The sequence below is a fragment of the Amblyomma americanum genome, chromosome 10 (assembly GCF_052857255.1).
Source record: "Amblyomma americanum isolate KBUSLIRL-KWMA chromosome 10, ASM5285725v1, whole genome shotgun sequence".
NCBI classification, from domain to species: Eukaryota; Metazoa; Arthropoda; class Arachnida; order Ixodida; family Ixodidae; genus Amblyomma; species Amblyomma americanum.
The window spans coordinates 14,348,059-14,362,637 of record NC_135506.1 but is presented as its reverse complement, the minus strand read 5'-3'; the positions used below and the strand labels follow the sequence as shown (position 1 = coordinate 14,362,637).

General features: G+C 43.5%; 1 protein-coding gene across 1 annotated transcript; it reads right to left on the bottom strand.

Moving 5' to 3' along the window:
• Positions 1–1,618: 1,618 nt before the first annotated feature.
• LOC144107768 (uncharacterized) lies at positions 1,619–14,507 on the bottom strand. Its single transcript, XM_077640936.1, has 3 exons — positions 14,190–14,507; positions 12,095–12,730; positions 1,619–10,610 (listed from the first exon to the last, which is right to left on the bottom strand). Exons 1-3 carry the CDS (start codon positions 14,208–14,210, stop codon positions 9,813–9,815), a joined length of 1,455 nt encoding a protein of 484 aa, XP_077497062.1. The 5' UTR covers positions 14,211–14,507; the 3' UTR covers positions 1,619–9,812.
• Positions 14,508–14,579: the final 72 nt, after the last annotated feature.

Genomic DNA, 14,579 nt, shown 5'->3' with positions numbered 1-14,579 from the left:
TTTTGCTTTTTTGAGCCTAGTTCCGGGCCCGTCTTGCTTACTGTCTTAACCTTATGGTCACTAGAAACAGGGCGGCGGCTGCGTTTTTATGGAGGAAAAACGGAAAGGCGCCCGTGTGCTGTGCGATGTCAGTGCACGTTAAAGATCCCCAGGTGGTCGAAATTATTCCGGAGCCCTCCACTACGGCACCTCTTCCTTCCTTTATTCTTTCACTCCCTCCTTTATCCCTTCCCTTACGGCGCGGTTCAGGTGTCCAACGATATATGAGACAGATACTGCGCCATTTCGTTTCCCCAGAAACCAATTATTATTATTATTTGTACCCAGGCACACTTCAGGTTTGGACGCCCGCGGTCCTGGCCGTCTTTCGGTGTCAGTACAGTCGACTGCTAGCCCATCGGCTTTACTGGCTTTGGTCGCTTGTTTCAGCAGCTAGCCTCGCGAATCGGTTACAAGCGAAGCAGGCCTGAATCATGCCTGCACAGTGAAGCGACTAGACATAAATGCAGGCTTAAACGTCTCCTTCGCCGTTCGCAGATGGCTCTCCGCTGGTGCTGTCTGACCCAAGAAGGTTCGTCGTAACGCAAGGTTCAGGAACATCGCACGGTGAATGGGAGTGGCATGCCCTTACCTAATTTATATGTCCACTTTCGGACGCGGAATGATAGGCTTGCATTCCGGTCGCATGTCACAAATTGTTGTTGCCTTCGTGACATGGCACGTACCCACGACGGGGGATTGGCCAGGGTTCATTGAGGAGAGCCCAAAGAGGGTAAACTGGTGCCAAGCTAATGATTGTGCCTTGGGTGAAATTTCAGGGTAATTAAAAAGAAAAGAAAAAAACAAAATATCGTGATAGAATATCTGAGAACTGAATATATGGAAATACCCAACGCTCTGTTAAATGCGGAAATTTTCGGAACAATTAGCAAGGGATTCTGCCGGTAGCTGTTATGCAATTGTCCAGGTCTTGTGGCACGCCCATGTTTCCGTACTTCGTCTTCAGCTCCTAGAGTGCAGAGTCTGAAAGCAGCTGAAATAGTGAAACCCCAATTTTCCGCCAGGAGCTAGAATCAGTTGACTGGAGGAGGATTTATTTAAAGAGAAGTAATCAGAATTAACCCACTCCTAAATCCACAGTAAGTAGTGACGTCCGTTACAAAAAAGGAACATGAAGGCGGCGTAAATAATTTTGAAAGCATTCTTAACTGACACTGAGGCCAGACTGTATTTGTGCCCACAGGTCTTGTTGGTGCTCGGATCTTCACAATAGCCTTTATGATATATCTCAACATCCAGCATACTAGCAAAGAAACTAGCAGCCTCATTTTCTTAGTAGCCTGTTGCTTACAGAGCGAAAATATTCATCTGTAGCCAGTATTATAGAATAATGGCACATAGTAATGTGCCAGTTTCAGTATACGGTATTTTGCAAAAGCAAAACTGGCTGCTCTGAGTGTTGCAAAAGAGCATTCAGGAAGCCGCCCATGTCACAGCTTTGATACAGGCTCTATGATTGGACAGAAATAAAAGGTTTCACAGCACTATAACTGCATGATGCACAAAAAGAGGCATTCATGACAGGAATGAATACAATTGTTTTTAAGCGTCAACGATTCCATGAAAAAATACTTCATTTGATTATAAAAAGGCAGCACAATTGAAAAACACACCTCACCACATTTTCCATACATGAGCCAGAGTGCAATTGGTCAATATTTATTTAACATGTGTAGGGATAACTATGTGGTCTTAGTACTGCAGTGAAAATAAGAAGAAAAATTTTTAAATGATGTATATAAAGATGGCAGGCAATACTAGAATTAATTCTAACAGCAAAAAGAAGGACGTGACCACAGCTGAAAAATGGGGCCTCTTAGATAATGTATCTAAGTGTAAGGTTTACACATCCTACAGAGTGCATCTACAAAAGAAAGACAATACAAAGCAAGGGTTTAGGATAAAAAGGTTAATGCAAACAAGAAACAAACAGATAATCAAATTATATACAATTAGATACGAAAACATGACTCTGGCAGAAAGAGGCTAAATTAAAACATAAATCAGCAGTGCAAAAAAGATTAGGAAATAATAACGATGATGATGATGCTTTTACAGCCAAATTGCAAAGGAGTGCACCCGGCCAAATCTTTAACTGCACCTTGTAAAAGGCTTCTCTCAGCTAAACTGCTGGCATATTTATGCCGTAATTTGATGCGTGTGGTGGCATTGTGGAGGTCCATGGTGGTCCATTTTTTTCATATTATGCTTCAGTGGAGTACTTGCCTGATTAGATCAAAATGATTAGAAATCTGCATCATCTGCAGCTACGAAGAGCCAAAACAAGTGACACCAGCAGCAATGGTTCTGATTCATCTCGCTTCTTCCTCTGTGTAAGCTACTATTCCTCCCATGCTAGACAAGTCAGTTAACCACAGTAAATGCAACAACGCCACCAGAACCACTGCTAGGTATCGTAGCCGCAGACGATGAAGGTTGATAATAATGTTGATTTCATCAGGCAATTACTTCACTCAAGCATGATGCGAAAAAAAAAACCACTAAATGCCACCACACGTGTCAGATTACAGCATGAATATGCCAGCGGTTTAGACGAGAGAATCCTTTTACAAGGTGCAATTAGGGATGCAAAAATCATGCCAGTTCAAGATTTGGCCGGTTGTACATACTTGCCAAAGACAATAGCAGGCTTGAATGAGTAGGCCTCACAACATCAGCAAATGATAAATAATAGAAATATAACTGCACTGAGGAATGCATCGCTGAAAACTACAAGTAAACAGTGAATTCAAGGAAAGCGAGCTTATAGAAAATATGTAAATCAAAAGCATGAGATAATAATATCAGTAATACAAGGCATCGGAACGCGACAATTCAAACACCAATAACTAATTTGCGCTGCTAGTTAACCCGAGCAAACTCAACTTGTAAGTTCTTCACCTATGCTATTTGTGCACATTAAAACCACCTAATGGAAGCACTCCTCTATGCAATTTCAAATTTACAACTTTTTCATGCCACACCGTGTGCAAACTGCATGGATTCCTCTGCCAAAAGCAAGTGAACATATGCATTCAGAAATTTTCATTGGTAGATTTTGGCCGTCAGCCGTCAGCGACACTTCATTGTTGAACAATTTACACAGGCTTTAACCTCATAATAGACATGGCAAGCCATTTTTCATTGCAATCTAATGCAATTTAATAACAATTTGAGCCATAGATATTAGACCATCGCATCTCCGTTAAACTTTCTTTTTTTTTGAGCATAACATTTCTAGAATTTGTGAAGTTGAAATAATTTCAAATAATTATAAGTGTGTTTCAGAAAAGACAGGAAATATGGCATTTCTATGCAAATCTTGCAGTTGAAAATTTATAGATGGTTTCTTACCTATAAGTTGTCATGATTGAAGAGTTAAGAGGCTACTTGAGTTCATGCTTTATAATAATGTAAACAAGCATCCTAATCTTTAAAAAAATGGTAAATTACTCACATAACAACTTTTTAAAGAGCAGTGCCCACGGGCATATCTTGTAGCATCTAGTGCAAGACAATGGTTGCGCCAGCAGACTACGGTATATACAGGAACTGAATGTGGAATTTTGAGAAACTATAACCGAGCACTAAAATTTAAAATACTACCGCTACCTAGAAGATATAATTCGTGGCTGTAACTAAATGGAGTGTAAGAACTGTTTCACAAACAGTGTAGGGTGAGGAGATATGGGTATGGTACAGTCATCATCACCATCATCAGCCTGACAATGCCCACTGCAGGGCAAAGGCCTATCCCATGTCTCTCCATTTAACAGTGTCCTTTGCCAGCTGCACCCACCCCATGCCTGCAAACTTCTTAATCTCAACTGCCCACCTAACCTTCTGCCGCCCACTGCTACGTTTGCCTCCTCTTGGAATCCACTCCGTCACTCTTAAGGACCAGCAGTTATCTTGCTTTCGCATTACATGCCCTGCCCAAGCCCATTTCCTTTTGATTTCGACTAGGATGTCATTAACCCACGTTTGTTCCCTCACCCACAATGCCCGCTTCCGGTCTCTTCATGTTACACCTATCATGTACCAAAGCTGCACACACAGGTTCCGAGAGAAGCCACAGGGGAGGCCTCCAGATTAATTGTGACCATATTTGGGGCATTAAGATGCACTGACATCACAGAGAACATGGTCGTTTTCACATTTCACCCCATCGAAATGCAGCCGGAAATGACATAGAAATAACTGAAGATATGTTGAAGCATGAAAAAAACATTGTACTCGAAAGCTCGCGACTCTATCGATATGAGCCCCGCCTCTTCAAGTGTCCCAGAAGCACGGAACAAGAATAACAAAATAATATTCATCAGCTTGACTACAACAAATTAACCCTGTTCTGAGCAGGCTGCAGCTACTCATCCCCACAAACTTCTTTATCTCATCCGTCCACCCAACCTTCTGCCGCCCCTATTGAGTGGGTATTGAGTCCATTACCCGTAACAACCATCAGTTATCTTTCCTTCGCATTACATGTCCTGCCAAGCCAATTCGTCTTCCCGATTTCGACTGGGTTGTCATTAACCTGCATTTGTTTTTTCCTTGACCCATTCTGCCCTCTTCCTTTCCCTTAACTTTATATTATCATTTTTTTTTCCATAGCTCACTGCATTGTCCTTAACTTAAACTGAACCCTTTTTCATTACCCTCCGCGTTTCTGCCTCATAGGTGAGTTCCCGTAAGATACAACCTGTTGTATACTTCTCTCTTGAGGGATGTTGGTAAACTGCCATTCATGATCCGAGAGACCCTGCCAAATGCATCCCACCCCATTTGTAATCTTCTAGCTATTTCGCTCTGAAGATCCAGATCTGCGGTCACTACCTGCCCTAAGTAGACGTATTCCTTTCCCACTTCTAGCACCTCACTACCAGTTGTAAACTGCTGTTCCCTTCTGCAATTCTTGAACATTACTTTGGTTTTTTGCATATTAAATTTTGGACCCACCATACTTCTCTGCTTGTCAAACTCATTGATCATGCTTTGCAATTCATCCCTTGAGTGACTTAGCAAGGCAATGTCATCAGAGAATCGCAGATTACTAAAGTATTCTCCATTAACTCTTATCCCAAACTGTTCCCAATCCAGGCCTTTGAAAACCTGCTATAAACAGGCGGTGAATAACATTGGCGAGATTGTGTCCCCCTGCCCGACACCATTCCTTATCAGAATTTTATAGCTGACATAATGGAGGACTATGGTGGCTGTGCAGCCGTTATAAATATTTTCCAGTATTTTTACATAAGGCTCTCCTACACCCCGATTCCGTAATGCTTCCTTATAATCTATGAATTCTATATATAGGGGCCATATATTCTCTATCACCTTATTGATAGAGTGAATATTGGTCAGATGTTTAGAGGAATCCCCCAAGGTGAAGTAGGTTTGTAGTAAGGGAGTAATTACTCATTGGCATCCACCCAAAACTAATTGCTCATTGGCATCCACCTGAGGCAATCATGGTCGCTGTGCAGCAACAAAGGATATTTTCGAGCCCCTTTACCCCTGCCTATTCTACATTGTGGTTTTGCAATGCCACCATGAGGGCTAAAAGCAGAGACTTAATGATAACAAAAAATATTTATGGTGTTAGCATACTGAAGATGCACCTACGCTATAAGGTACACGAAAAGAGAACTCTAGATTAATACTGATTGCTGCTAGTGTTTTATATTGTTACTGTGCACCAAATTCAAAACACATGGACATTCGTTTGCATTTCTGTGATTATCAAACTTCAGCCTTTGTGACCAAGAATTGAATTACAAACTTCACTCAGCAATAGATCATAACCGAAAGTGAGCCACCAAGGTAAGTGATTTTCAGCCTCAAAAAGTGTTCTATTTGCCCCTGCCGATTCGCACAATTCATAATTGCGCCCTCTTTTAAACCTTCCCCAATTTTGAATGCTTCAAGCTCGAAATAGTTCAGACAAAGATTTGTAGTCTGAACTGATGCCAGCTGACAGTAATGAAAATCTAAAAAAAAAACAAAACAAAGGAAACTCATCATGACAGTTGGAGATTCGAGTCATAACAATAGTGAATGAAGCCAGCAAAACCATAAGTGCCACTGTGCAGGAAAACAGCACCAGACTTCCAACGAAAAGACGAAGGCAAATTAACTACTAGACGGACAAAGTGCGTAACATGCATTTTGTATTGTCTTCGTCTTTCCATAACCAGACTGGAGTGGTTTTTTGCAAAATTAACAACAAATTGGCCTACATTCTTGCCCAGTCAGCAGAGCTTCCAGTCTTGAAGATTACTCAAAATGTGGCTTCAAGCTATGCGTAGCATCATTATAGACTGCATACACACATTAATCAAAAACAGCTAACTCTAAAATAATTCTAGAGCAAGCATTGAAACAACTGCCTAAGAAAAGGATCTAAATAACAGCAACACCAGTCAGGTGAATGCTTATCTTCTTTCTCAACAGCAGAAGAAGTAGGGGAAACGAAAGACTTCAAGAGACGCCTGAAAGAACATCAGTACGATGTACGAAAAGGAAAAGTGACAACGAACGCAATCGCGGAGCATGCGTAAGAGACTGGTCACGAAATTAACTGGGATGAAGCAGATATAGTGACAACGGAAAAGAATGTATCAGCCCGCCGAAATCTCGAGTCATTAATCATCCAGACTACGCCCAACACAATAAATAAGAATGACGGCACGTTGCACCCTATCTACGCGAAATGCCTCAAAACGATAGTAACCGCTACAAAAAGCCCGGGACGTCCAGCTGGTTGCTCATTGTGAACAAGGGAGCCGTAGCGCTCCCGAAACGTCATTTTTTGTTGACCTTGGTCAGTGACCAGTGAACCTCATTAAGCCATGATTCCTGACCAGACGGTATGCCGTCGAACCCTCGACTACATTGGGTAAAAGTTGAGCATTGGCAGTGTTACACGAACAGTAGCGATGTATAATAAATAAAAGCAATAATAATAATGATTACAAACACTTCTCAAAGAATGCTCCATCACTTCTGTAGTTCTATGTAATGGAGAGCAATCATGTATATCTTCACCAGAGTCCATTGTGTGAAAAGGCACATGACAAAGGTGGCTGAAGTCCAGAAGTGTTTTTCAAGCATACTGAGCTAAAATTGCCACTTTATGCATTTCTATGCTCCTTAAGAAGAATATGCCACACAGTCTGGACAGAACCATGTGCTAGCATTATCAGTTATAAAAAGAAGTGTGCAACCAAAGCCCTGCTCCACAAAGCAGCCTTTGCCATTGCCTGTGACTGGCCTGAGGAGTGTGACATCAAAGGTGGTGCCCGAGAAATGTATGACTTCACAAACGGCTCCTAAAACTAAAATATGAACTGCAATCGGCTGCAGTACATTTCTGGCTCTCCTGACAACAAACAGTGCACTTATCAATTGTCATCAGTGACAGAGGGTGCTTGGAATTTTTCCGCATGTGTTTAGAAACACACTGAGAACAAATTGAAGGTGATGCGTACTACCAGGTTACCACACCGTAATGAAAAAGAGGCTACTAGAAAAGACAAAAACATGAAATACAGGCATCGCCTCTATCGGCCGTTTTCGCACAAGCCAACTGCAGTGACGTCAAGACAGTTCTTTCTGTGTGGATACCCGAGGCACAGCTCCACCACCATTCACTTCCAAATGAAGCCCAAGGGCTCCTTTTCAATACTGATGTCGAGTTTCAATCAAGTGGTGGGGAAAAAATATAGCACTTAAAAATCTAGCTTCCTCAATAACAAAAGGACCCTTTGCTGCCTAACCAGTACCATCATGGCCACAAAGAGCCAAGAAACCGATTTTTGCTAAGAACGAAAATTGGATGGAGTTGTCCTCAGTTCCGTCAGATTAAGCCTCTGGTCTCCCAAAACGATGCAACAAGCAGAAGTGACAACAGTGAAACAATAACAGCTGAAAGCAATAGGAGTGTAGCAAAATTTTCGTACATCAGGGTCCGAATCCACAAAAGAGTACACTTTGGAGTGCGTTCGCTTTGCCGTGACGTCAATTTGACGTAGGCATCAGGGGGAGAAGGATGGGACGAACACTGCGGGAGGACGAGGGGGCAGGCAACAGCCAATCGGCTTTGTTGGGCGGTCCCATCTCAGTTGCTTGTATTTTTAAAGGGCCATATGCCAACTTCGGTGCGTTTTTAACCTCTCATGCCAACACACACGATTGCCTGAGCGATGGCCAAAATCGTCCGGCTCACATACAACTGCGGGAGCCGTATAGTTGCCTCGCTGCCAACTGCCGCCTGGAAGCCCCCGGCAGTGAAGAACAATAGCGCGCAGAGTATTTTGTGCTCTGTTGTGAGCGCACTTTTCCTCGTTGGTCCAAGGTTGGGGTTTAAGCTCTTCGCATAGCCGGCGTACAAGTCCCTTCGACAACCTGAAATGCCTTTGCAAGGCATCGTCACGCATGTCCAAAGGATTGTCATGTACGCGCGACCACCGATGCCGCCGATAACATTCGCTGAGCACCAACAACAGCGGGGCGACGGGAGGTACCGGCATGTTTCTTCTCGCGCTGGAGCGAACGCCACTTCCAGAGTTCCACACAGAGCGACCGAACACGTTCGCTTTCACTTGATTGACATGTCTCGTGACGTAAACAAAATCCATGGTCCCGCCTCCGTGAAGTGATGTCACCGACAGCGGTGATGACACATGGCTAATGGAGCAAGGTGGCGAGAGAGAAAGCGAACGCGTTCCAAAGCAAACTGTTTCGTGGATTCAGCCCTAGAAGTAAGCGTGGGATGCATGAATTTGTTTCACAACTCACTTTGTGTGGTCGTATAAAAGATACAAATGAGCGTGTGCTAGGAAGTAGTCATGTACTGATGCTGCAATGGGGAGGAGTACGCACAAGTTAGAATGCACCTTTACAATTAGTATTTCCATTGCTAAAGGCATAAAGTTATTACATGAAAGTGCCATATGGTTCTGACAGATGGTCTTTGAATGGCATTTATTTGCTTAGTTTCTGCAGCTAGGGGTTCAAACGGAAAGCGAAAAGCTGCTGCAAGACATCTCTTGTTGCACTGCTCAGCTGACTGTTGAACCAATGTGGGAGAACCGCAAGACAAGAGAAATGTCTTCAAACACCCTTTCTTACACTACTTCAGGTAGCTTTCCTCCTCTCCTGTGCATCCATGTGTCACTGGGGAAGCTTTCATAGAACTGCCATTACCAAATGTCTTAAAAAGATAAATCCGGATAAAAACGCCTGTCCATCTTATAATAAGCCCTGTATTGTTATCGCAGCTGTTCACATTCAGCAACATTCAAAATGCATTTTAGGACTTGACCAGTACAGAAGTCTCTACAGGCGCAAAGGTGTAAAAATTCCAGACCTAGCACTAGCTCTGTGACATAACTAGGAATGTACTGCTCACCAAAAGGTGCTTGACATAAACTGCAAGAATGCCTCATTACAGCCACAACTAATATAAAATGTTGAATTTTTGCACTAACATTTCAAGGATTTGTGAACATTGTCATGCAGTGCTATTAACTTAACTAACAACCTTTTTTTTAACATTGGAATGCCAACTGAACATTCTGTCCTTAAAAACCGTTAAGATTTATCAACATCACTACATAAACAGAGCACATTTGGAGCTGTTTGCAAAATGTACTCCCTAAAGACAGTACCATAGGTCGATGGAAAGCTGCACCAAGTAATACAAATCGACTAGCCCAACAACAAGTTCTGCTGAACAGCATTTCTGCTTATCACTCTTCTTGGTGCTCCAGTGTCAACTCCGGATGTATTTTATAGTGCAACTCGGCTGCCCTCAAGTCTTCAAACAGGAGAATTCTGCACTTCCTGCAAGCATAACCCTTAAGGTCACCCACTTTGCACACTGTACCCTCTTCATTGTATATAACACTGACGAAATTGGGCACAGGAGGAGTCTTTTCTGTTTCTCCACAATACATCGAGGTTACATGCTCCTCCAGATCTTTACCCTGACTAGGGTTTGCTATGTTGTCACCCGTCACACCTTCATCACTAGTGCCATTTTGAGATAGAGGCTGGGGCTCAGCTGTGCTGCATGAGCTGGAATTTGCAGTAGAGGTGGCCTCACTGCTGGAGATGTCAAGGTCATCTGAACTTGAATCGGGTGGAGTAAGCATTTCAGGCCTAAGCGAGAAGTTGGTGTTTTCGATCCCCGACTGCTGCAGTGGGCGCAGCATGTTTCCTGACGCAGTTACAGTCAACAACGATGTTGCACAAGGTGGTGTAGATACTGACGCCAAAACAACAGGGTTAGAGCGTGGTACAGACACTGTCACGATGGGTTGATTCTGAGCTTTTGCCAAAGCCAGCTGGAGATTAGCCATGGCTTTCCTGTGTTTTTTCCCACTGTCATGGGTTTTCAGGTTGACGGCACCAGAAATTTCTGTTTTGCAGGCATCGCACCTGATGAAATTGTCGACCGCAGTGCACGAACCACTATGCTGCTTGTAACTCATTGGTCCCATGAACCTTTTTTCACAAACTCTGCATTGGTATGGCCCACTTGCGACCTGTAAACAAATACAATGAGAGAAGTTTTCAGAGAGGGTGCACATGACAATCGCAACTGATTCTTACTATAGTACAACGGTAATTTTTTTACTCTCGGACAATCTCATAAGCTTTTAAGAGGTCCCAAGCAAATTCATCGCTCAGTGCTTTACTCCCTTGCTGCCTAACATGCGTGCTACCGACTAAACCATGAGCGCCAAGTTATTATAGGCGCATTGTTGCACACCAATAGAGAAGAAAGCAACATGTGAAACGGGAAGGCAAGATGAGAACACAAGCCTCTGGCATCGACAAAAGCAGGATTCTTATCTTTTTGCGATTTCATACCCGGGGCTGCACTTTGCCAGTGAGTTGTTCTGAGCAGAAGCCTACCGTTCAACTTTATGTCACTGTGGCCCAAGAACACTGCACATTACGGGCCATGAGAAATGCAACTTTGCATGCCCGTGGTAAACTCCTGTGCTTTTATAGAGTGTCTAAGACGGGCGCTGACGTGAAGAGCCTGTGTAGTTACACAAGTGTGAGAGTGCTGAAAGAGTACACAAAGAGGCCAAGAGTGGAGTGAAGTTTCAAGCTAAGAGGAGCGATGATACAGAGTAACAAATGAATGCCAAGCCGCTGCCATCTTACGGTGCAGACAACAGTGAATTTGCAAATATGTTCATGGATGATTGCTTTGTTGGAAGTTCCTGATCAGGTGTGAAGTCACCTTCAGAAAATCTATCTGCAATAAGACACTTTCAGCACTTTCCCATCGTGAGCAGCTCACCAGGCGTCACTGACAGAAGGCAAAAGACGTCCTGTGTGCCTATAACAGTTTCAATTGCCTTGCTAGACTTCATTGGTGCCTCCCGCTTGATGTCCTGCAGGTTACAGTTAATTCAGCTGAAAAGATTATGCAATGCTGTTGGCAACTTCAGAATTCTGGCACAGGTGACACAGACATAAACTCTGACGAGATTCAAATTCTGTGTCCTTACCAATTCCTCCAAACAGAGAATTGCCTATAATTTCTAAATGCACAAGGTTTTCCACTCAATGTTTCCGAACATGCAAATGTGCAGCTGCTTCTTGTGAATGTTAAACATGGTTCACCAACTAGCCCAGACCCATACCTTACTTTGAGAAAAAGTAAAGAACCGAGTGGGAGCCCTGCTTTAACTTCTACAGTTTCCAGAACCGCTTGATATGCACAGAATTGTTTATGTATGTTTTGAGATTCAAATGTTTTTAATTCTACACTAGTTTAGTACATTGTGATTTTATTTGTAGACAGAATTGACGTGTCTTTTACAATGTTTTAACCCTACCCTCTGTTATTTTTCTGAGCTGGAAACAAAAGGTGTTTGTTAGAGCCCTGAACTCACCTCCATTGCACATAGACTTTCTAGAAATGACAAAGGTCAAAACAGTCTTTACAGCAGTGCAGTCCTAGCACAAACTAAAGGCATGAATGCATGAAGAGTGCAATCCCAGCACTAACCTGCAGTGTAAGATTGGTAAAGGACGCAGTAGTCATTGGTTGCACATTGTCGTTGCCTTGAAGAAGTGCAGTTGGGGTAACAGTGGAGTGCACAGAAGTTTGGATGCTTCGGCCAGTAAGATCTGGAGTTGAGTCTTGATGGTGATTAGCAACTAGTGTTGAATATGAGGCACCAGAACCAATGGTGTTGTGACCCAGGCTGGTGTTGTTAGCATGCGAAATGGCAGAAGACATGGTGCCGAATGGAGGTCCGCAAAACTTTGGGGTTTCTGTTCCAGAAGCTGTGCTAGCCAAAGATGGTGATGCTGGACAAACTGATGTCACATTAGAAAAGCTTAAGCATTTGACAGGAAGCTGTGCTTGCTCTTTCTCTGACGTCGTGGACTGCTTAAGCTTAGCCACGGCATTCTGGTGTCTTCTCCCTTTGTCATGTTGCTCCAAGTTAGCCATTCCAGATATTTCCACATTGCAAACTTCACACTTGATGAAATTGTCAGAGTTGGGCATGGAGCCAGGGGACGAGTTTGCAGCGCTCAGTTTGCTGCGATGCTTTTCACTATCTCTGTGCTCTACGTAGCTTGCTGGGCCAGTGAATTTTTTTCTGCATGGTACACACTCGTATGGTTCGTCGCTGAGCTGTGTAAACGGAAAAAAGAAATTTAGAGAAAAATTTCTCATGAAACAATGCGGGTCCATGAAAGAGAATTAAGACAGCTGTAGAGAAGGTGCTTAATTAAGGAGATGAACCTGCTGCTAACTTCTCTGATAAAAAAAGTTTTTCAGCACTCACAAAGGCTCCACTTCACTACACCCTCCATTTTTTTTGGAAAACAATGCCTCAAGGTAGCCCTTACAAAAGAGGAAACAGTGGGACAATGGGGACTTATAACCAAAATGAGCAAATTTAAGGCAGTGATGCGTATGCCTTCACCTGCTGCCATTGGCAATCTTTTAATGAAACTTTGCAAAAATTAGCACCAGACTAAAAGACACCAAAACAAAACCCCCTCCCCCTGGTTTCATTTCTAGTTGTGATCACAATTTATAGTTTTTGTTATCAACATACAGGCTCCACAAACCGGCAGTTCAAAGTTCCAACACACGCGTCACAATCAACGCAACGCCAAGAAAAAGAAAACATTTCCAACAAGTAATTATCGAACAAATCGCCACTACTGCACGAAGGTATTAAAGAATTTCGCTAGGTTCCAGGTTACAAAGGTGCCCTGCAAGCTGCAGTTTAGGCGCACGAATGCTGATTCAACAGCGGATTTTTCGGCGGTTCCCACATCTTTCTAATAGTGGAAAAAAATACGATCTGACCTGATCTGAAAGTACAGCAGTTAATAACGCATGCGACCAAATGTGGGCTCGGCTTTAATTACAGGCCCCTCCGCGGTGGCTCAGTGGTTAGGGCGCTCGACTACTGATCCGGAGTTCCCGTGTTCGAACCCGACCGCGGCGGCTGCGTTTTTATGGAGGAAAAGCGCTAAGGTGCCCGTGTGCTGTGCGATGTCAGTGCACGTTAAAGATCCCCAGGTGGTCGAAATTATTCCGGAGCCCTCCACTACGGCACCTATTCTTCTTTTCTTCTTTCACTCCCTCCTTTATCCCTTCCCTTACGGCGCGGTTCAGGTGTCCAAAGATATATGAGACAGATACTGCACCATTTCCTTTCCCCAAAAAACCAATTATTATTATTATTATTATTATTATTATTTAATTACAGCGGTGAGCACCGCAAGTTCACCTAAATGCGCGCGGCCCCACTTTTCTGTTCAGCACGGCCCGGTACCTATATATGTAGCTAGGCTATCTGCGAAGGTCTAAAAGCGCCGAGCTGGACGAGGGAACATCGTGGATTGCGAGTTTAGCATTTGTCCACAGCGACACGAAGCAACAAGTAGTTCATGATAACACTTCCCGTCTTCAGGTTGAACGTGCAGCTATTAAGGCAAGCGCAGGTACACACGCACAAAAACACGCGTACGCACACACACACAAAAAAATAATTTGCTTTACTGGTAAAGTCCATAAGCCACGCAACCGCGGGGTTTCAGACGAAGTCTGAAAGATCAGAAAAAGGCTGCCTTACCCTGCTAAGTCCTGGGACCATCTCGATCGATCAGCGGGCGAATTTTATAAGACAACCACCTCTGTAGTGTAGCCGCTACGCAAGTTGCTTTCCGCGCCCGATCTGTCAACAACAGCAGAAAGTGAAAGTTGTGAAGGTTATATCCTCTTCGATATCGGTATGCTAAGTGGGCTGCGATCAGTTTCGGTGCGCTCACCGCTTCTTGTACCTAGCTAAATGGCGCGAGAAATCGCAACTGTGCTGCTTGTTTAACGTGTGCGTAGACACTAATGCTAGAATGTACTAGAATGTTCTTTCCGCGCAAAACTCGAGATGGCTAGTCTTGCATTAGTTTACGTTTTGCATAGCCTGAACCAGTATGTATACCGGCATGCACTGCCGGTGCAAAAC